The sequence below is a fragment of the Bombina bombina genome, chromosome 4, assembly GCF_027579735.1.
Source record: "Bombina bombina isolate aBomBom1 chromosome 4, aBomBom1.pri, whole genome shotgun sequence".
Lineage (NCBI taxonomy): Eukaryota > Metazoa > Chordata > Amphibia > Anura > Bombinatoridae > Bombina > Bombina bombina.
In genome coordinates, this window is record NC_069502.1 from 940,880,918 (window position 1) to 940,905,747 (window position 24,830).

Genomic DNA, 24,830 nt, shown 5'->3' on the forward strand with positions numbered 1-24,830 from the left:
GAAGGACTTGACAGGCTCAGAAAAGTCAAAAATAGTGAGATATCTTGCAGAGGGATGCAGCACTCTTAAAATTGCAAAGCTTCTGAAGCGTGATCATCGAACAATCAAGCGTTTCATTAAAAATAGTCAACAGGGTCGCAAGAAGCGTGTGGAAAAACCAAGGCGCAAAATAACTGCCCATGAACTGAGAAAAGTCAAGCGTGCAGCTGCCAAGATGCCACTTGCCACCAGTTTGGCCATATTTCAGAGCTGCAACATCACTGGAGTGCCCAAAAGCACAAGGTGTGCAATACTCAGAGACATGGCCAAGGTAAGAAAGGCTGAAAGACGACCACCACTGAACAAGACACACAAGCTGAAACGTCAAGACTGGGCCAAGAAATATCTCAAGACTGATTTTTCTAAGGTTTTATGGACTGATGAAATGAGAGTGAGTCTTGATGGGCCAGATGGATGGGCCCGTGGCTGGATTGGTAAAGGGCAGAGAGCTCCAGTCCGACTCAGACACCAGCAAGGTGGAGGTGGAGTACTGGTTTGGGCTGGTATCATCAAAGATGAGCTTGTGGGGCCTTTTCGGGTTGAGGATGGAGTCAAGCTCAACTCCCAGTCCTACTGCCAGTTTCTGGAAGACACCTTCTTCAAGCAGTGGTACAGGAAGAAGTCTGCATCCTTCAAGAAAAACATGATTTTCATGCAGGACAATGCTCCATCACACGCGTCCAAGTACTCCACAGCGTGGCTGGCAAGAAAGGGTATAAAAGAAGAAAATCTAATGACATGGTCTCCTTGTTCACCTGATCTGAACCCCATTGAGAACCTGTGGTCCATCATCAAATGTGAGATTTACAAGGAGGGAAAACAGTACACCTCTCTGAACAGTGTCTGGGAGGCTGTGGTTGCTGCTGCACGCAATGTTGATGGTGAACAGATCAAAACACTGACAGAATCCATGGATGGCAGGCTTTTGAGTGTCCTTGCAAAGAAAGGTGGCTATATTGGTCACTGATTTGTTTTTGTTTTGTTTTTGAATGTCAGAAATGTATATTTGTGAATGTTGAGATGTTATATTGGTTTCACTGGTAAAAATAAATAATTGAAATGGGTATATATTTGTTTTTTGTTAAGTTACCTAATAATTATGCACAGTAATAGTCACCTGCACACACAGATATCCCCCTAAAATAGCTATAACTAAAAACAAACTAAAAACTACTTCCAAAACTATTCAGCTTTGATATTAATGAGTTTTTTGGGATCATTGAGAACATGGTTGTTGTTCAATAATAAAATTAATCCTCAAAAATACAACTTGCCTAATAATTCTGCACTCCCTGTAGCTGAATGCCCTTTTAAGTGCAATGCCCATCCAAATGCCCTTTTCAGGGTAATTAAGGTTTGTCTATTTAGTTTTTTTTATTTTGGTGGCCTCGGGTGTGGGAGGTGCAATGTTAGATGGGTTAGTGGGGGGGGGTTTCAACAAAAGAGATGATCACTTTAGGGCAATGCCATTTTAAGGGCTATTGGTAGCTTATTTTTAGCATAGGGTTTTTTTTTTATTTTGGGGTTGTTGTTTTTTAAGGGGTATTAGAATAGGATTAAAAAAATGTTATTTTTGGTCATTTCTTTTTTATTTTGTAATAGTTGTTTTTTTGTGTAATGTTAGTTTTTGTTGTTTTTTAAAGGTAAGATTAGGTTTTTATTTAATTTTACAGGTAAGTTTTTTTTAAAGTAGTAAGGATTTCTTTAAGTTAATTTAGGGGTATTTTAATTTGGGTTTAGTTACCGGGGCATTAGGTTAGGGGGTTTAGATGTTAGTTTATAACTTAGCCTTGTGGGGGAGTGGCAATTCAGGGGTTAAAAGTTTATTTAGGTATTTTCTGATGTGGGGGGGGTGGCAGATTAGGGGTTAATAGTTTATTTAGGTACTTTGGGATGTGGGGGATAGCAGTTTAGGGGTTAACAGTTAATTTAGGTACTTTACGATGTGGGGGGGGCGGTTTAGGGGTTAATAGTTTTAATTAGTGTTTGCAATGTGGGTGGACGGCGGATTAGGGGTTATTAGGCTAGGGGCTTATGGCAGTATTTTTGCGCCTTTCGGGTTACCGCTAGCACAAAATACTTTTTTTTTTTCAACTTGTAATACCAACGGAACTCGGGAAGCGCTAAAAGAAAACCTGCTAGCTATGTTTTTGCTGACGCAAGAAATATATTTACCGCGGCACTTGTAATCTAGCTCCATTTGATCTTAAATTAACCCTATTAAAAAGGTGACCCATTTAACACAAGCAATCATATCCTTGAATTCTCTTTCTAGCCACAAATGTATCTAAACCATTTTGAAATGTAGCTAAAGTATTGGCATTTACTACCTCTATAGGTAATGAGTTCCACAATTTAATTGCTCTTACAGTGGAAAAAAGTAACTTAAAGGGATTGCTTAAAAAGACAGATAGTCCCTTTATTTACCATTCACCAGTTTTGCATAACCAACACTGTTCCAGAAATATACTTTTTACCTCTGTGATTACCTTGTATCTAAGCTTCAGCAGACTGCCTCCTTATCGCAGATCTTTTGACAGACTTGCATTTCAGGCAATTAGTGCAGACTCTTAAATAACTCCACATGCGTGAGCACAATGTTATTTTTATGAAACACGTGAACTAACACCCTCTAGCTGTGTAAAACTGTCAAATGCATTCAGATAAGAGGCGGACTTCAAGGGCTTAGAAATTAGTATAAGAGCCTACCTAGGTTTAGCTTTCAACTAAGAATATCAAGAGAACAAAGCTAATTTGATTATAAAAGTAAATAAGAATGTTGTTTAAAATTACATGCCCTATCCGAATCATGAAAGTTTAATTTGGACTTTACTATCCCTTTAAATTGTGACCTTTTGTCACAAACAATTTTCTTGGAATAAACAGAGCTCCTGCCATCTCTGTATATGGGCCTTGAATATATTTATATAAAGTAATCATATCACCTCTCAAGCACCTTTCTTTCTAGAGAAAACAGACCCAGTTTGGCTAACCTCTCCTCATAGCTTAAATTCTCTGCTCCCCCCTATCATTTTTATGGCCCTTATCTGAACTTTTCTAAGTCTTTTTTAGACATTGGTCCCCAGAACTGCACTCCATACTCAAGTTGAGGTCTTACCAGGGCTTTATATAGTGACAGAATGATGCTTTCCACCAATGCATCAATGCCTCTTTTATTACATGTTAGTATCTTATTGCCCCTAGAAGCCACTGCCCTGCATTGTGCACCCATCTTTAACTTGTTATCTATAAGTACTCCCAAATCCCTTTCCTCCGCTGTTTTGATAAGTCTCTAGTCCCATGTAACCCCTTATCGACCATGACGTACCATGTATATCGTTGTTCATAAGGCCACACTATTGGACTCTCCACATCTCCTGCAGGCCTCCTGCTATTGAAAAAGCAACCCCCATAGAAAGACCAGCGACATACAGGGTACGTCGCTGGTCATTAAGGGGTTAAATAATAGGTTGCCTGTTTTTTAACTTCTAAAATGTTGAACCTTATATTTTCCAGTATTAAATCTCATTTTCCATTTGCCTGCCCATTTATCTAATTTTTGCAATTCCCATTGTAAAGCATTTCATCCTGCACTGACCTAATGACATTACACAATAATATATATGCAAAAATAGAGATGTTGCTATTTAATCCTTGCTGTTTCTTATCCAGTTATTTATCCATGAGCTAACATTTTCAGCTATTCTCTTTCCCTTCATTTTTTACATTTATCTCTCATGTGGCACTGTATCAAGTGCCTTTGTAAAATCCAAAGATATCACATCAACTGATTCCCATTTACCTACATTTTTACTTCCTTCCTTGTAGAATCTACCTAGATTAGTTTGACATGATCTATTTCTCATAAAACCATGCTGATTTGAATTTTGTTTACACCAATATACACATCAGTATAATCCCTTATAATCCCTTCAAGTATCATCCTCACTATCAATGTCAGACTAACTGGTCTATAGATTCCTGGATCAGCCCTGTTTCCCTTTTTAAAAAGTGGCACCACATTAGCTTTATGCTAGTCCTGGGGTACTATGCCTGAGGATAATGAATCATGAAACTTTAAGAGTAGAGGTTAGGTATAACAGTGCTTAGTTCCTGTAAAACCCTTGGATGTATTCCATCTGGGCCTATAATTTTATTTACCTTAATATTATCCAGTTTTTCCCTAATATCCTCTAGAGCAGTGCTTTCCAAACTGTGTGTCGTGACACATTAGTGTATCGGCAGCAGTGTGTAGGTGTGTCCCTGCTTCAGCACACATGTTTAAAACATTATTTTTTGGTTTCCAACTTTCTGCCTGCCTGCTACTGCTTACTGCTAGTGACATGGTTGACTAGTGATTGATACCTAGTGGGTCACAGATCATCTTAATCTATTGGCACAGCTCAGCGGGAACTGAAACTATTCCTATTAGTGGTTTTGGTGGCACATTGGCTCCTGACTGCACGTGTAGTCTCCTCAATCAGCTCATGACTGCATGTGTAGTCAGTGAGTGGGACAGCAGTGCGTTTGCAGCGCAGGCAGTAGTCAGTCGGACTCGCAGAACTCTGAAGGCGGCAGCTTAACCCCTTAAGGACACGGCCATTTTTCAATTTCTTTCCCTGAAGGACCAGGGCTATTTTTAAATTTCTGCGGTGTTTGTGTTTAGCTGTAATTTTCCTCTTACTCATTTACTGTACCCATACATATTATATACCGTTTTTCTCGCCATTAAATGGACTTTCTAAAGATACCATTATTTTCATCATATCTTATCATTTACTTTAAAAAAAATTATAAAATATTAGGAAAAAATGGAAAAAACACACTTTTTCTAACTTTGACCCCCACAATCTGTTACACATCTACAACCACCAAAAAACACCCATGCTAAATAGTTTCTAAATTTTGTCCTGAGTTTAGAAATACCCAATGTTTACATGTTCTTTGGTTTTTTTTTGCAAGTTATAGGGCCATAAATACAAGTAGCACTTTGCTATTTCCAAACCATTTTTTTTCAAAATTAGCGCTAGTTACATTGGGACACTGATATCTGTCAGGAATCCCTGATTAACCCTTGACATGTATATATTTTTTTTTAGAAGACATCCCAAAGTATTGATCTAGGTCCATTTTGGTATATTTCATGCCACCATTTCACCACCAAATGCAATCAAATAAAAAAAATTGTTCACTTTTTCCCAAATATTTTCACAAACTTTAGGTTTCTCACTGAAATTATTTACAAACAACTTCTGCAATTATGGCATAAATGGTTGTAAATGCTTCTCTGGGATCCCCTTTGTTCAAAAATAGCAGAAATATAGGACTTTGGCGTTGCTTTTTGGTAATTAGAAGGCCGCTAAATGCCACTGCGCATCACACGTGTATTATGCCCAGCAGTGAAGGGGTTAATTAGGGAGCATGTAGGGAGCATCTAGGGTTAATTTTAGCTTTAGTGTAGTGTAGTAGACAACCCCAAGTATTGATCTAGGCCCATCTTGGTATATTTCATGCTACCATTTCACCGCTAAATGCGATCAAATTAAAAAAAACGTAAAATTTTTCACAATTTTAGGTTTCTCACTGAAATTATTTACAAACAACTTTTGCAAGTATGGCATAAATGATTGTAAATGCTTCTCTGGGATCCCCTTTGTTCAAAAATAGCAGCCATATATGGCTTTGGCGTTGCTTTTTGGTAATTATAAGGCCGCTAAATGCCGCTGCGCACCAACACGTGTATTATGCCCAGCAGTGCAGGGGTTAATTAGGTCATTTGTAGGGAGCTTGCAGGGTTAATTTTAGCTTTAGCGTAGAGATCAGCCTCCCACCTGACACATCACACCCCAGGATCCCTCCCAAATAGCTCTCTTCCCTCCCCCATCCCACAATTGTCCCCGCCATCTTAAGTACTGGCAGAAAGTCTGCCAGTACTAAAATAAAAGGTATATTTAAAATTTAAAAAAAAATTGTAAAGCATATTTACATATGCAGCTGTGTAGGATCCCCCCTTAGCCCCCAACCTCCCTGATCCCCCCCCCAACAGCTCTCTAACCCTCCACCTCTACCTTACTGGGAGCCATCTTGGGTACTGGCAGCTGTCTGCCAGTACCCTGTTTGCAAATACAAATGTTTTTTTTTTTGTTTTTTGTTTTTTTTAAATCCATTTTTTCTGTAGTGTAGCTTCCCCCCCCACAGACAAATCCCCCACCCACTCCCAGATCCCTTAGATTTATTTTTGTTGGGGATTGTATCCCCCCTTACTGCCAGTTTTATATAATTAATTTGCTGTAGTGTAGCGGTTCCCACCCGCTCCCTCCCCGTGCACGCGCCCACCCACCGGCTCCCGTGCGCGCGCCCAACAACCCCGCCCCCGATCCCGCCCCCCTCTCTCTTCAATTTGTCACCGATGGCCGCCCACCCGCCTCCCACGGTCAGCTCCCACCCACCAACGATTGCGGCCATCGATGCCGGTGCAGAGAGGGCCACAGAGTGGCTCTCTCTGCATCGGATGGGGGAAAAAGGTTATTGCAGTGATGCCTCGATATCGAGGCATCACTGCAATAACCGTAAAGCGGCTGGAAGCGATCAGGATCGCTTCCAGCCGCTTTAATCCCCAAAGTCGTACAGGGTACGTCGCTGGTCTTTAAAGACCAGGTTGTGTGCGACGTACCCTGTACGACTCGTGTCGTTAAGGGGTTAAATGCTGAGCTGAAGTCAGAAGTCAAAGTGTTTTTTTTTTTTTTTTGCAGCTAGCTCCCAGCATTGCATTGCTGATCCTGATATATGGATAGGAAGTGGAAGATTTAAAATGCTTGATTATAAAATGCGAGTGTCTTTATCTAATATTCCACCAAATATTCAGAAACTGTGTTCATCCCATCAACCTCTTAAATCCCATTAAAATAGTAAGTAGCTATTGGTTGTATTAAACTTTTAAGTTCTTGCACATCCATACTGTTACTTGTAAATACATTTCGTTATTATATAATTTATGTATGTGTCTGTATCTCTTAAAACAAGTTAGTTTAACCTCCTGTTTGCTAGTACAACTGAATTACTTTATAGAAAAAATAAGTCCAGAAAGCTCCCATCAGAAAGTATATAAAAGTCCAAACTTTATTTAAATCCAAAAGGTAAAAGCAAATAGAGGTGTTACCTCTATTTGCTTTTACCTTTTGGATTTAAATAAAGTTTGGACTTTTATATACTTTCTGATGGGAGCTTTCTGGACTTATTTTTTCTATATATTGAGAAGGGTAAGGAGCCCTTCTGTCTAATAGTGCCCTGCAGCCGTGAGTTGTTGTATGCGCCCTGGGTGTAGTATCATGAGGAGGATGGCAATGTAGCTGGGATCGCTGTTCACATCTGACATTGGATTACGTCATCAGTGAGTGCCGGCACGCCGGGTCGTGTAGTCTCGAGGAGGGAGAAGGCACTGAACGCTGAATCGGCTTACCGGTCAAGGAGTAACCTGGCTATTACTACCTGGAACAGGACCGGCTGAATGCTTTTGGTTCCCCGTCGAGCGGGTATGCCTACATTCCTGTAAGTAACTAACTCCGTTGGTTGTCAGCATAAAGATACAGTGTTTTTTATCGCTACGATACCCTCCACAATATAAGTTATTTACTCCCCAGGGCTTGCTTATACTATTCATGCATACAATATAGTTTTTATAACTGGCACCAATTTCTGTTTTCTGGAGATTCTTTGTACGTTTGTACTACTTTTCAACTGAATTACTTTGTCACGAAATTATGTAGGTCTAAAAAGTGTGTCACCAACATGAAAAGTTTGTAAAGCTGTGCTCTAGAGAGAACACTGTTAATGGTATGGGTATATATGTTCTAGCTTGTTTCAAAGTATCTCCCATTGGTTCCTCTCTTGTGTATGCAGAAGAAAAGAACTGGTTTAGTACCCCAGCCTTCTCCCTGTCACTGTTAATCATGCTACCCTTCACACATTTTAATGTACCTACACTTTCCCTCTTAGATTTTTTGCCATTAAGGTACTTATAAAACCTTTTAGGGTTTAACTTAGAATCCTTTGCAATGAATCTTTAATGTATGGGTATATATGTTCTAGCTTGTTTCAAAGTATCTCCCATTGGTTCCTCTCTTGTGTATGCAGAAGAAAAGAACTGGTTTAGTACCCCAGCCTTCTCCCTGTCACTGTTAATCATGCTACCCTTCACACATTTTAATGTACCTACACTTTCCCTCTTAGATTTTTTGCCATTAAGGTACTTATAAAACCTTTTAGGGTTTAACTTAGAATCCTTTGCAATGAATCTTTAATGTTGGCGGATTTGATTGCTTTTTTGCATGCTTTGTTACATTCCTTATATATTTGGAATGTTGAGTCTGTACTATTTTATTTAAATAGTTTAAATGCCCTACGTTTTTTTTCCTAATTTCTCTTAACACATTTTTATTTTGCCGCATTGGCTTGTATTTATTTCTTATACTTTTAAAACCATGTTGTATGTGTTGGTGTGTATATTTATTTTACAAAGTTTTAAATGTTATCCATTTATCATCTGTATTTTTATTAGGGAATACTTTGTCACAATTTATGTTATTTATCGATTTTCTTAAATTATTGAATTTTGATTTCTTAAAATTAAAAGTCTCAGTTGAACCCTTATAACACTGCTTATGGAAAGTGATTTCAAACGTGATCATGTTATTATCACTGTTACCCAAATCTTCTTTGACTTCTATGTTTGATATTATTTCTATATTGTTTGATAGCACTAAATCCAATATAGCTTTATTCCTAGTTGGCTCCTCTATTAATTGTAATCCCAAAGTATTGCACAGCACCATGGATATAATAACATCCTTTATTGGAACATAAGGGTCAAAAGATATCACAAGCGACGTTTCAGGTTAATTTCCCTTAATCATGCTATTTAAATACACCCGTGTGTGTTCCTTAAATACACATTCATTTACCAACAATTACTATTTATCACCAAACCATATATACCCTATAATACTACTGTAGTACCATCATTACACAGTGACACCTAGTGGTCAATAATAAAACACTTTCATTTGGTTACATATAAAAGAGTTACAATGCTCTATACAACACAATGTATCAACATTATATCAGAAAGCTGAGCTGCACATAAATAACATACACCTAAATCATGTAATTGCAAAAACACTGTCATATCTTTCTCTTTATTAAAACCTTTAGTGATCATAGTGTCCAATTTACTTATCCAAAATAGTTCTCTTTGTTTTAGGACAAAGAGAAGTATTTTGGATAAGTAAATCAGTGACTTGCAGTAATAGGAGGCAGGGGAGGCAGCGCCTCCCCTGTCCAATCAGAGAAAAAAAAATTCAAATAATATTTATATTAAAAAATATATATTTTTTGTCTTTTTTTGGCCACGCCCACCCCCAAGGGTACCCCCCGACGGCGATTACCCACATCATCATTATTTTATTTCCTTCCTACTGTGCTTGCACTGGCAAATTCAGCATCCATTGTTGCACAATTAGGAGGCAGTGAGCCGGTCCGCTGACCTCCATTAATTGTGCAACATGGATCTGAATAACTTCCACTGCTCACTTAGAGCTAGCGCCACCCAGTGGTGTCTCGCCGGGCCCTTATACAAGCTCTAATGGAGGTGGTTCTCAAAACCCTCTCCATGATGGAGCTAGATCACTCAGCCAATTAGCATCAGCACTGCTGAGGAGGCGTGCCTGCTGGGCTGCTGAGTGACATAGTGTGGGCCACGTGATGTCGGATTTACATGACGTCGCACTGACAGTCAGACTTCAGGCGGGAAGAGTCAAACTCAGTACAGGAGAGAGCTGCTGAGAGTAGTGTGTGCAAGTGCGTGCCCTGCCCTGTGCTGAAATTAATCGATTGCAATTGCGTGCCTAGAACTTCAGTGAAGTGGTCAGTCAAGTGCCTGTGTGGACTCGGTTGACCAGGGAGACAGTGACTAAAGAGCCAGCCAGGAGGAGCTGTCAGCTCAGCTGCGGTTGTGTGGCTGTGTGGACTGTGGAGGTCCTAGAGGACTGTGGAGGATGGTGGGCGGAGGAGCGAGCTGGAGCCACATGGAGTGACAGTCTCAGTCTGTCTGACGACCTCAGGCTCAGGTAATGAACACACACACTTTGGCCAGCCCTTAAATATTACGATTTGGATGAAACACCTGTTTGTTTGTTTGGTTGATTGAGGAGTCAGGCAAAAAACAGAATTTATGCTTACCTGATAAATTGCTTTCTCTTGCAGTGTATCCAGTCCACGGATTCATCCTTACTTGTGGGATATTCTCCTTCCCTACAGGAAGTGGCAAAGAGAGCACACAGCAGAGCTGTCCATATAGCTCCCCCCCCTAGCTCCACCCCCCAGTCATTCGACCAAAGGTTAAGAAGCCAAAGGAGAAACCATAGGGTGCAGTGGTGACTGTAGTTTAAACAAAAAATTTTTTATTTTTTATTTATTTATTTTTTTTAAATTTTACCTGACTTAATTGCCAGGGCGGGCCGTGGACTGGATACACCGCAAGAGAAAGCAATTTATCAGGTAAGCATAAATTCTGTTTTCTCTTGCAAGGTGTATCCAGTCCACGGATTCATCCTTAATTGTGGGATACCAATACCAAAGCTTTAGGACACGGATGAAGGGAGGGAACAAGACAGGTACCTTAAACAGAAGGCACCACTGCTTGCAAAACCTTTCTCCCAAAAATAGCCTCCGAAGAAGCAAAAGTATCAAATTTATAAAATTTGGCAAAAGTATGCAGTGAAGACCAAGTCGCTGCCTTACAAATCTGTTCCACAGAAGCCTCATTTTTGAAAACCCATGTGGAAGCCACTGCTCTGGTAGAATGAGCAGTAATTCTTTCAGGAAGCTGCTGGCCAGCAGTCTCATAGGCCAAACGGATGATGTTTTTCAGCCAAAAGGAAAGGGAGGTAGCAGTTGCTTTCTTACCTATCCTCTTACCAGAATAGATAAACAAAGAAGATGTTTGTCTGAAATCCTTAGTTGCTTGTAAATAGAACTTTAAAGCACGAACTACATCAAGATTATGCAAAAGACGGTCCTTCTTCGAAGATGGGTTAGGACACAGAGAAGGAACAACTATTTCCTGGTTAATATTCTTGTTAGAAACAACTTTAGGAAGAAAACCAGGTTTGGTATGCAAAACTACCTTATCTGCGTGGAACACCAGATAAGGTGAATCACACTGTAAGGCAGATAATTCTGAGACTCTTCGAGCAGAAGAGATAGCTACCAAAAACCAAACTTTCCAAGATAACAACTTAATATCTATGGAATGTAAAGGTTCAAACGGAACCCCTTGAAGAACTGAAAGAACTAGATTTAGACTCCATGGCAGAGCCACAGGTTTATAGACAGGTTTGATTCGGACTAAAGCCTGTGCAAACGCTTGAACGTCCGGTACCTCTGCCAGACGCTTGTGCAAAAGGATAGGCAGAGCAGATATCTGTCCCTTTAAAGAACTAGCCATCAATCCTTTCTCCAAACCGTCTTGGAGAAAAGACAATATCCTGGGAATCCTAATCTTACTCCATGAGTGACCCTTGGATTCACACCAACAAAGATATTTCCACCATATCTTATGGTAGACTTTCCTGGTGACATGCTTTCTAGCCTGGATCAAAGTATCTAAAACTGACTCAGAAAAACCACGCTTTGAAAGAATTAAGCGTTCAATCTCCAAGCAGTCAGTAGTGAAACTAGATTTGGATGCTTGAACGGACCCTGTATTAGAAGGTCCTGCCTCATTGGCAGTGTCCATGGTGGGACAGATGACATGTCCACTAGGTCTGCATACCAAGTCCTGCGTGGCCACGCAGGCGCTATCAAAATCACTGACGCCTTCACCTGCTTAATTCTGGCGATCAGACGAGGGAGAAGAGGAAACGGTGGGAAAACATAAGCCAGATAGAAGGACCAAGGCGCTACTAGAGCATCTATCAATGCCGCCTTGGGGTCCCGGGACCTGGATCCGTAGAGAGGAAGCTTGGTGTTCTGATGGGACGCCATCAGGTCCAACTCTGGAATGCCCCATAGCTGAGTCAGCTGGGCAAATACCTCCGGGTGGAGTTCCCACTCCCCCGGGCGAAAAGTCTGACACCTGGGATGTGAATTGCTGAGAGATGGCAGGAGTGGGCCTCCGCCCACCTGATTATTTTGGTTACTTCCCTCATCGCTAGAGAACTCTTTGTTCCCCCCTAATGATTGATGTAAGCTACAGTCGTAATGTTGTCTGACTGAAATCTTATGAATATGGCCGCAGCTAGTTGATGCCATGCCTGAAGCGCGTTGAATATCGCCCTCAGTTTGAGCTACAGATGGCCGAGGAATGGAATGAAGAACTCGGCAAGTAGTTAAAAGTTTCAACTTTCTGACCTCCGTCAGAAATATTTTCATTTCTACCGAATCTATTGGTGTTCCTAGGAAGGGAACCCTTGTGAGTGGGGACAGGGAACTCTTTTTGATGTTCACCTTCCACCCGTGAGACCTTAGAAAGGCCAATACAATCTCCGTGTGAGCCTTGGCTCTGTGAAAGAACGGCGTCTGAATTAAGATGTCGTCCAAATAAGGCGCCACTGCTATGCCCCGCGGTCTTAGAACCGCCAGAAGGGACCCTAGCACCTTTGTGAAAATTCTGGGAGCAGTGTCTAAACCGAATGGAAGAGCCACGAATTGATAATGCTTGTCTAGAAAAGCGAACCGGAGGAACTGATGATGATCTTTGTGGATTGGGATATGCAGGTACGCATCCTTTAGATCCACGTTAGTCATATATTGACCTTCCTGGATCATAGGTAAGATTGTCCGAATGGTCTCCATCTTGAATGATGAGACTCTGAGGAATTTGTTTAGAAATTTGAGATCCAGGATTGGTCTGAAAGTTCCTTCTTTTTTGGGAACCACAAACAGGTTTGAGTAAAACCCCAGCCCTTGTTCCACAATTGGAACTGGGTGGAACACTCCCATTGTATGTAGGTCATCTACACAGCGTAAGAACGCCTCTTTCTTTGTCCTGTCTGTAGACAGACGAGAAATATGGAACCTTCCCCTTGGAGGGGAGTCCTTGAATTCTAGAAGATATCCCTGGGTAACAATCACTAAAGCCCAGAGATCGAGAACATCTCTTGCCCAGGCCTGAGCGAAGAGAGAAAGTCTGCCCCCTACTAGATCCGGTTCCAGATCGGGGGCTACCCCGTCATGCTGTCTTGGTAGCAGCTGCAGGCTTTTTGGCCTGTTTACCCTTGTTCCAGCCCTGATAAGGCTTCCAGGTTGCCTTGGGCTGTGAAGCGTTACCCTCTTGCTTTGCAGCTGTAGAGGCTGAAGCGGGACCGCTCCTGAAATTACGAAAGGAACGAAAATTAGCTTTGTTTTTAGCCTTAAAAGGCTTGTCCTGGGGGAGAGCATGGCCCTTTCCCCGGTGATTTCTGAAATAATCTATTTCAATTCTGGCCCGAAAAGGGTCTTTCCCTTGAAAGGTACATTTAACAATTTGGATTTTGACGACACATCGGCCGACCATGACTTGAGCCAAAGCGCTCTGCGTGCCATAATGGCGAAGCCTGAATTTTTTGCCGCCAACTTAGCTATTTGCAAAGCGGCATCTGTGATAAATGAATTAGCCAGCTTTAGAGCCTTAATTCTATCCATAATTTCGTCATATAAGGACTCCGTCTGGAGCGACTCCTCCAGCGCCTCAAACCAGAAAGCCACTGCAGTAGTTACAGGAACAATGCAGGCAATAGGTTGGAGAAGAAAACCTTATTGAACAAAGATTTTCTTAAGTAAACCTTCTAACTTTTTATCCATAGGATCTTTAAAAGCACAACTGTCTTCAATTGGTATGGTTGTGTGCTTAGCAAGTGTCGAAACAGCCCCCTCTACCTTAGGGACCGTCTGCCACGAGTCCCGCCTAGGGTCAGCTATGGGGAACATTTTCTTAAAAATAGGTGGGGGGACAAAAGGGAAACCTGGTCTATCCCACTCCCTAGTAACAATATCCGCAACCCTCTCAGGGATCGGAAATGCATCAGTGTATACAGGAACCTCTAGGTACTTGTCCATTTTACACAACTTCTCTGGGACCACCATAGGGTCACAATCATCCAGAGTAGCTAATACCTCCCTAAGCAAAACGCGGAGGTGTTCCAATTTAAATTTAAATGCTAATGAATCTGACTCTGCCCGATGAGAAACCTTTCCTGAATCAGAAATTTCTCCCTCAGACATCAAATCCCTCACCTCCATTTCAGAGCGTTGTGAGGGTACATCAGATAAGGCTACCAAAGCTTCAGACTGCTCATAGTCTGTTCTTAAAACAGAGCTATCACGCTTTGTAGGAAAAACTGGCAGTTTGGATAGAAAGGCCGCAAGGGAATTATCCATAACTGTCGCTAGTTGTTGCAATGTAATAGGGGCAGACGCACTAGATGCACTAAGCGTCGCTTGCGCGGGCGTAACTGGTTGTGATATCAGTCTGAGAATCATCTTGGGCCACATCTTTAAGTACAACAATATGATCTTTAAAGTGTATAGACATATTAGTGCAATTGGGACACATTCTGAGAGGGGGTTCCACCATGGCTTCTAAACACATTGAACAAGGATTTTCCTTAGTGTCAGACATGTTTAACAGACTAGTAGCATACACAAGCAAGCTTGGAAAACACAATTTGAAAAAACGTTACTGTACCTTTAAGTAATAAAAAGGGCACACAATTTTACAAAACAGTGAAAAATGCACCAATCCTTTCACAGTATGTACCTAAGGCTTTAATAAGATTGCACAGCAAGTTTCAGAACGATTAACCCCCTTAATGCCCAAACCGGAGCAGCCTAAAGCCAACAAGAGCACACAATTTTACAAAACAGTGAAAAATGCACCAATCCTTTTGAAATTTTCACAGTATGTACCTAAGGCTTTAATATGATTGCACAGCAAGTTTCAGAACGATTAACCCCTTAATGCCCAAACCGGAGCAGCCTAAAGCCAACAACCGGTTAACAAACTACAGCAACTTGCCACAGCTTACTACTGTGGCCCTACCTGCCCTTAGGGATCAGTTTTGGGGAAATAAAGCTTCTTCTAGGCCCTCAATCAGCAGCTGGACCCTCCATGTGAAGCAGCATGAAACAGTCTCTCAATTCTAAGTGTGCATCTGAGGCGCGAAATTAGGCCTCTCCTACTCCACTCCGGAATTGTGAGGCCTACAAAAATCACTTCTAAGTGACTAAATTTATGCCATGTGGATAATAACCCCAGTAAAACACTCCAAAGTGCCTAAAAATGTGTCTCCAATGAGTATTATTTAATAAATAATCGATTACCCTGCCTTAGTGTCAAGCCTGCAAACTGTTCCCCCCAACTGAAGTTTTCTGGTACTCCTCAGTCCTGTGTGGGAACAGCAGTGGATTTTAGTTACAACATGCTAAAATCATTTTCCTCTCAGCAGAAATCTTCATCACTTTTCTGCTAGAGAGTAAATAGTACAAACTGGTACCATTTTAAAAATAACAAACTCTTGATTGAAGATATAAAACTACAATTCTAACACCACATTCACTTTACCCTTCCTGAGAGAGAACCTAGTGCGTTAACGCGGCAAAGAGAATGACTGGGGGGTGGAGCTAGTGAGGGAGCTATATGGACAGCTCTGCTGTGTGCTCTCTTTGCCACTTCCTGTAGGGAAGGAGAATATTCCACAGTATGTACCTAAGGCTTTAATATGATTGCACAGCAAGTTTCAGAACGATTAACCCCTTAATGCCCAAACCGGAGCAGCCTAAAGCCAACAACCGGTTAACAAACTACAGCAACTTGCCACAGCATACTACTGTGGCCCTACCTGCCCTTAGGGATCAGTTTTGGGGAAATAAAGCTTCTTCTAGGCCCTCAATCAGCAGCTGGACCCTCCATGTGAAGCAGCATGAAACAGTCTCTCAATTCTAAGTGTGCATCTGAGGCGCGAAATTAGGCCTCTCCCACTCAACTCCGGAATTGTGAGGCCTACAAAAATCACTTCTAAGTGACTAAATTTATGCCATGTGGATAATAACCCCAGTAAAACACTCCAAAGTGCCTAAAAAGGTGTCTCCAATGAGTATTTTTTAATAAATAATCGATTACCCTGCCTTAGTGTCAAGCCTGCAAACTGTTCCCCCCAACTGAAGTTTTCTGGTACTCCTCAGTCCTGTGTGGGAACAGCAGTGGATTTTAGTTACAACATGCTAAAATCATTTTCCTCTCAGCAGAAATCTTCATCACTTTTCTGCTAGAGAGTAAATAGTACAAACCGGTACCATTTTAAAAATAACAAACTCTTGATTGAAGATATAAAACTACAATTCTAACACCACATTCACTTTACCCTCCCTGAGAGAGAACCTAGTGCGTTAACGCGGCAAAGAGAATGACTGGGGGTGGAGCTAGGGAGGGAGCTATATGGACAGCTCTGCTGTGTGCTCTCTTTGCCACTTCCTGTAGGGAAGGAGAATATCCCACAAGCAAGGATGAATCCGTGGACTGGATACACCTTGCAAGAGAAATGAGAGGCTGTCAATTCAGGCCTTCTGCAGAACTCAATCACCACAGCATAGTAGTGGAGACTACTTACCAAACTGCAAGCATGGCTGGAGATTTTAAAGCTGATTATGTTTTGCAGGCATTCAAGGGGTTAATTACGTCTGCAATTTACCACTTGATTTCCTTGTGTGTTCTTAATACTGCATATATTTAAATAACAATGAAGAGGTTCAAAAAAATCCCTAGTGCAGTTACTTCAAACAGCTGGTATTTAACCCCTTAGTGACAATATGCTAACTGACATGTTAAAGCTTTTAGAAGAAGTTGTGCTAAAATGTCATTATATTTAGCAAGCTATTTGTTACATATGGTAAAGTGGTAAAGTTTGAACTGTCTTTCAATATTAACTGGATAAACTGAAAGAAACCACCACTAAACAGAAGGAACAGAAGTTTTGTTTATTTAATATTTTCACTTTTTTTTATTTAATGAAGGCTGACAATGAGTGCTGCATAGCAACACAGGGGGTTATTGTTTTTCTATTGAAGGAAGGGCCGATTTTTAAGCACTGTGATTGGCTGATGATCAAGATGCTCCTCCCATACAGTCTTTTTGAAGGGAACTCGCTGCTGTGGGTACTGAATCTGTTGTCAAATTAGTCTGTATTACAGGTGGGTGATTGACCTATGTTTTGGCTGGTAAACTGTATTTATGCATTATTTATATTTTAGATACAGAGATTAGTTATATAATTTGCTGATCCAATGTAACAGGAGAAACAGATTTAATAACTATGATGCCTGAAATATGTTGTGAGTCATATTAAAGTGTACAAGTATTTACAATAGTTATATTTAGTGTGTTAAACCTTTTTTTATTATGTATTTGTCCTAATTGTTCTACACACTATTTGCACCTCTTGTCATTATTGTAAAAAGTATAACAAAGGGGGGAGGGAGAAAGGGGTATGGATGTATGGAGAGAACAGTGGTATATGTATTGGATGGGAGGAGTGAGTCAGTTAGAAGGGGTATGGTCATAGGAGAGAGAAGGGGTATGGAAATATGGAGAAAACAGTGGTATGGGTATTGGAGGGGAGGAGTGAGTAATTTAGAAGGGGTATGGGAGGGGAGAGAGAGAAGGAACATGTAAGTATGGAGAGAACAGTGGTATGGGTATTGGAGGGGAGTGAGTCAGTGAGAAGGGGTATGGGCATGGGAAGCAAGAGAGAGAATGGGGCATGGAAGTACTGAGAGAACACTGGTATGGGTATTGGAGGGGGAGGAGTGAGTCAGAAGGGGTATGGGCATGGGAGGGGGGAGATAGAAGGGACATGGAAGTATGGAGAGAACAGTGGTATGGGTATTGGAGGGGAGGAGTGAGTCAGTGAGAAGTGGTATGGGCGTGGGAGGGGAGGGAAAGAAGGGGCATGGATGGAAGTATGGAGAGAACAGTGGCTTGGGTATTGGAGGGGAGTGAGTCAGTCAGAAGAGGTATGGGCATGGGAAGGAAGAGAGTGAAGGGGCATGGAAGTATGGAGAGAACAGTGGTATGGGTATTGGATGGGAGGAGTGAGTCAGTGAGAAGGGGTATGGGCATGGGAGGGGAGAGAGAGAAGAGGCATGGAACTTGCACAATATTTAATAATGACACTATTTTGTGTATTGTGCTTACATACTGCAGAACCGATAGGTGCACACTCACCTCTGTGCTGCAGTGTCCAGATGTGTAATCTCATACACCAAAAGTGTTGATTGTTTTAGAATTGACTCACTGACCAGCTTTATAGGCAGCCAGTATTGTAGCACTTTTTTATTGCATGTAAGTGTTACCATTTAATATTCTATTCACTGATACTAGCCAGTGCCTCCCCAGCCATTGACTTCACCGCACGTCACTGAAGTAAATTGTACACTATGATCCCTAAAGGTTTTAATAAAGAGAAAGATATGACAGTGTTTTTGCAATGATATGATATAGGTGTAGGTGTATGTTATTTATGTGCAGTTGAGTTTCCTCCATGTCACTAATGTTGGGGGGCTTGTAGCATATTTTTAGGATTTTTATCTTTATTTCATCCCACATTGTCTCTACATTATTAGCTGTATCATCATAAATATATTCCCTTATTGTAGGTTTTAGGTCAGATTTAATACACATGCAGGTTTAATACACATGCAAAATACTGTCCCTCCTAAATAAAGTATAACACTTTAAAGGCAAGATAACAAGTCACGTGTTATGAGTTTCCTGCGTGCGATATGGTCTTTTCGTAATCAATTTCCATTGCGCAGCTATTATAAGTCTTGAAAAATTGTGATTACGTGTACGCATTCGCCTTTTACACAACAATCCTTTCTGTGGTCAAAGAGCTGTAGTTAACAATTTTGCGCAACATAAAAGTTTTACAAAACACTTCAAAAATACATTACAAATTATCAGCCAATAGAATGCGAGCTCAATCCTATTGGCTGATTGGATCAGCCAATAGGATGAAAGCTCAATCCTATTGGCTGATTGCAACAGCCAATAGGATTTTTTCAACCTTAATTCCGATTGGCTGATAATATTCTATCAGCCAATTGGAATCTAAGGGACGCCATCTTGGATGACGTCATTTAAAGGAACATTCATTGTTCAAGAAGACGTTGAACAAAGAGGATGCTCCGCGTCGGATCTCTTGAAGATGGAGCCGCTCCACGCCGGATGGATGAAGATAGAAGATGCCGTCTGGGTGAAGACTTCTGCGGGCTTGGAATCTTTGGATGAAGACTTCGGCCACTTGGATGAAGACTTCTGCCGGCTTCGATGAGGACTTCACCCGGCTTCTTTGAGGATGGATGTCGGATCTTCAAAACTGTAAGTGAATCTTCAGGGGTTAGTGTTAGGTTTTTTAAGGGTTTATTGAGTGGGTTGTAGTTTTAGATTAGGGTTTGGGCAGCAATAGAGCTAAATGTCCTTTTAAGGGCAATGCCCATCCAAATGCCCTTTTCAGTACAATGAGGAGCTTAGGTTTTTTTAGTTAGGTTTTTATTTGGGTGGGTTTGGTTGTGTGGGTGGTGGGTTTTACTGTTGGGGGGGTATTTGTATGTTTTATTTACAGGTAAAAGAGCTGATTTATTTGGGGCAAAGCCCCACAAAAGGCCCTTTTAAGGGCTATTTGTAGTTCATTGTAGGTTAAGGTTTTTTTTATTTTTTATGGGGGGCTTTTTTATTTTCATAGGGCTCTTAGATTACGTGTAATTAGTTTAAATATTTGATCATTTCTTTTTATTTTGTGTAACTTAGTGTTTATTTTTTTTTAACTTAGTGTTTGTTATTTTTTGTAACTTAGTTGTTAGTTTTTGTAACTTTGTAATTTTTTATTGTAGATTTAAATTATTTGAGTAGGGTTAGGTGTTTAAATATATAATATAGTTAATTTAATTTGTAGTTTAATGTAATTTTAGTATAACAGTTAGGGTAGGTTAATTATTAGTTTAATATAGTTTAATTTAAATCTAAAGGTAAGTTTAAATTTATTATAAGATAGGGATGAGTTAATATTTAATATAAAGTTAGCGGGTTGTTAGGTTTAGGGGTTAATAGTTTAATTTAGTTTATGGCGATGTGGGGGGCTGGCAGTTTAGGAGTTAATAGGTTTAGTAAGTGGTACTGATGTGGGAGGGGGTTTAGGGGTTAATGACTTTATTTAGTTGCGGTGGGCTCCGGGAGAGGCGGGATAGGGGTTAATACTTTTATGTAGGTGGCGGCGGTGTAGGGGCAGCAGATTAGGGGTTAATAAGTATAATGTAGGTGGCAGCGGTGTATGGGGCGGCAGATTAGGGGTGTTTAGACTCGGGGTACATGTTAGGGTGTTAGGTGTAAACATAACTTTTATTCTCCCATAGCAATCAATGGGATATCGGGCAGCAGCGAACATGAGCTTTCGCTGCTTTCAGACTCCCATTGATTCCTATGGCATCTGCCGCCTCCAGGGCGGTTGATTGAAAACCAGGTACGCTGGGCCGAAATAGTGGCGAGCGTACCTGGTAGGTATTTGTTAACTAGCAAAAGTAGTCAGATAGTGCCGAATTTGCATTCGGAACATCTGTAGTGATGTAAGCATCGATCTGTGTCAGACTGAGACCGGCGGATCGTATGTTACGTCATAAATTTCAATTTTTGCCGGTCTGTAGGCTTTGATAACTAAGGGGAATCAAGCTCTCCACAATTACGCTGCGGAATTCCGGCGTATTTGAGGTTGACGGCTTGATAAGTAGGCCTCTTTGTGTATAGTGAGCGTATATATTACTAAAGGTTACTGATCAAGCTTAGATCAAAAGCTTAAAAATTATGAGCATATTTGGAAATACTCTATCAATGAGTTGATCGTATAATGTGCATTATATGATTGTTGAAATGAACACAAAATGGTTATAGTGACTCAGTGTGCGTCTATGTTCCCTTATAGGGTACATAATATCAACCACTAATCGTGAAAAAGTAGTACTTTACAGTGATGCCAGAATAACCTGCTAGGTATCAACAACACGGAGTAGTGCAATACACATAGTTAACAGGGTCTATAATTCCAATGGAGAGATAATTATATCAAGCACTACCTGTGAGAGAGTAAGTTATAAAGTGCAACTCCTAAGATATTTAAATAGGCATGTGTGATTAGCTCGTAAGTATCTAAGTATAGAATGCTCGTATCAATCCTCAAAATTAAGAGTTGTTCACAGTGTATTTGAGTAAACTGAATTTATGAATAGCAACATTGATTCTAACTCCTATAGGGGTCTTAATCAATAAAAGTGGTTATCACTGCGGTGAGTGAGTACATTAGAAAGCAGCCATTAAATAAACCAGTATTCCTACTACTGGGAACTTACCTTTGCATAGTTCCAGTATGTTAAGGGCTGCACCCGGATTAAGTTTATTATCAACACCGCAACACTATAATCTCATATACAGTCTAAGTATAGAAGCAGTGTGTCAAAGTTAGCCACATAATAATAAGCAACACTGTTTCTAACATCTATGAGAATCTATGTGTACACAGTGGTTCTCACTGTGGTGAATCAGTACATAGGAAAAGAGCCATTAAATAAATCAGTTAGGCTGCTATTGAGGACTTAGCATTGCATAGTCACAGTCTATACAGGGCTGTGCCCAGATTAAGTGGTAATCACCACCGCAACACTATGATTACAATGAGGTCTAATTTTAGAGTAAAGGCTAATCGCTGACTTAGTTAAAATACAGGATACCCATTGGTCCTGTTTCCACCCTTTAACATGTTTCACCTTACAGCTTTTTCAAAAGTGGAGGCGCCGCCCCTTCTGCGGCTTTATATACCCTTATATACCCTTTATGCGTAACGTAACGCCTCCTATTCTGATATCATCATGGCTAATCCTATTAGAATCTCACACTGTAACGACTTGTTAGTACAGCAACCAAAAAGGAGTCCAGTGCACGTGAAGACAGAGACTCTGCCAGGCTCCCCCAATCACAGTAGTATATACAGACTTGTCCACAGCACTGTATATCTTAAATTCCTTTATTCTCTGTTAAATTACAGACATAAAACAGCGACGTTTCGAGTGTTGCCACTCTTACTCATGCTAGTTACATTGAATCACTCTACAGTAATTTAAAACCCTCAGTTTCGCGCCAACCACTCCACTTAGTGGCTCTGCTGCCATCTACTGATCATCAAAAATATGACACTTTAAAAACATTACAAAATTACATAATAAAATGTAACTATGTATTTAAATTTGTTTGCTCATACGGGATGTCTTTACTTTATCTGTCACATAATTTGCTAGTTTAGAATATATACAGCCAGTTCATTCTAAATACAAAATTCATATAATTACATAACAGGTCAATTCATTTTATATACTTAACTCACTATATACACTGGCATTGTTTGTACAAGTTATTTAATAACCCACTTCAATAAAATAGCATATGTATTTATAATGGATTTACTTCTACCAGGATCTTATTACAAACTTAAATTAAATTTTACAGAAAAATTGACCAGTCATAATCTCTATTTAGCCCATTGGGTTCCATACTCCCTAGTTCAAATATCCAGTACATTTCTTTTTGTTTCAATACTTTTTCTCTGTTATTACCGTTTCTCTGGGGACCCAAACTACCAATTACTTGCCATCTTAATTGACTTATCTGGTGCCCACATTTTAAGAAGTGGTGGGACACCGGGGCTTCAAAATTCTTGCAACGTATGTTGGAGCGATGATGGCATATCCTGTCCCTGATCATACGGGTAGTTTCATAGTTACCTGTTTCTTTCAAGTTTCTGACAAGTGTCTTTTTCGTAGAAGCGGTCCGTCTAACCGCTTAGCTGGCAGTACTCTCAACCCTGCCGCATGTGTTGGCGTCTGACGTCACACTCCCTGTGGGAGGAGATTATGTGAAAAAACTTTTTCCGGTCTGGTCCGTTGTCACTTTACTTGTGAATAGTGATATACCACTTGAAATAAAAACTGCACTTAGTGCTATGCACGCAGTTTGGCTTGATTTTCCTGTAGATTGGTTGAAAGTATGCAGTGAGGAAAGTGTATTAATAACCCGGGTTAAAAATGTACAATCTTTTCCTGAGATTGACAAAATATAAAAAGTTCTTAAATATTATAAACAATCAAGTCACACAGATCGACGCATTTCGCTCTTATCCAGAGCTTTATCAAGATGTCAGAAACTTGAAAGAAACAGGTAACTTTACTTTGATGGCATATCTTAAAGACTATTCACAACGTTAAGTGTTTACAAACAAAGGCTATATCACAACTGCGTGCACAGCACTAAGGGCAGTTGCTCATATTAGTTATAAAGTAACCAAAAACCAATGACACATTATAGAAACTTATCACGCTGCAAATTCTAATGTGTCCATCTGTTACGATATCACTGCGTGTTTGACACTAACGGGCAGTGTTTAACAAAGCATTAAAAGAACTGTTTTCCTTTGCAATCGATAAACTACACAATACAACTTGTTTAAGGTGGAAATTGCCACAAATGTTTATATTGGGACCATTGTTTGATCATATTGATGTATCTATAAAGTTTTGCATATAGGTAAACCAATAAGATATCATGATAACTTTATGGGGAGACGTCCCTAATATTTTATAAGGTCTTTGAATTATTTGTTTGTATTTTAAATAAATTACCTCTTTTTTGACTTAAATACTGTGTCATTTTTATTAAATTGTAGGTGATCTGTAGTATAGTTTATAAGTATATCTAATCCTCCTTTGCATATTGTACTCAATATTAACGAACACATAATTTGCTATAATATATACAAATTGTACCTTTATCAAACTAATTACTGGCCGCTACACATTCACTATTTATGGCACATCTTAATCTATTTATAATATAGACTATCCTGTAAACTAGCAGAAATATCTGCATACCTTATTTACCTCACATTAGACACAGGACTTTATTTCATATATTGCTCCAATCTTCCTATATTATACTCCTTTTCAGAATTAAGAAATATTTATACCCTTTGCACTTGCTTTATTAATGCACATCACACTTTCCTAATTTAGGAAACTTTACACAATTAGATTTTTCCACTTATTCCTTCAGCTATTGCTAGCGCCCTCACTTTATCACTACACTTCCCTATAGTTCAAATGAATAATCGTTAGAAAGTTTATAGGAATTACCTATTTGAAATTTTGGGTTGACTGTCCCTTTAATGGGCTCCAATTATTTATTATTGGCAGCTATGTAAATGCTGCCCAAGAGTTCACCTACTTTTTACATCCTGCACTGTGAATGTTTGCACAGTGTATTTAATAAAGACATTAAAACTTCAATTGTTTGTGTGTTATTAGTTTAAGCAAACAGTGTTTGTCATTTGTTTATTTTGACCAATTTATTCAGAAATCAAGGTAATTCTACATGGCTCACATCCTTTTATTTCCACTGTATGTATTAGAATTTCACATATAAACCATTTAAGCCGTTTTCTTCAACAAAAACAATATTTGTTTCTCAGTTAAACATAAATTGTTACCTTATCGTTCTTCCAGGATCCTAAGTACACAAATCCTTGCTGGCTTGTATGAACCCCTGTTCCATTTCTCTCTAAGGATCCTGATAGTGTTTTTGTACATTCACCTTCTAGAATGAAATGTGTTAGATTCTGAGTTTTGGTATCAAGAATTAAAGCAACAGTAAAATCAAGATTAAACAT

At 40.0% G+C, this 24,830-nt stretch overlaps 1 protein-coding gene across 1 annotated transcript in view; it reads right to left on the reverse strand.

Moving 5' to 3' along the window:
* Nucleotides 1–24,830, reverse strand: part of MORN2 (MORN repeat containing 2) — a 116,419-nt gene that overhangs the window by 60,312 nt on the left and 31,277 nt on the right. Inside the window, exon 3 of the mRNA XM_053711927.1 lies at nucleotides 24,651–24,757. Coding sequence (XP_053567902.1) covers nucleotides 24,651–24,757 — 107 coding nt within the window. The remainder of the gene's footprint in view (nucleotides 1–24,650; nucleotides 24,758–24,830) is intronic.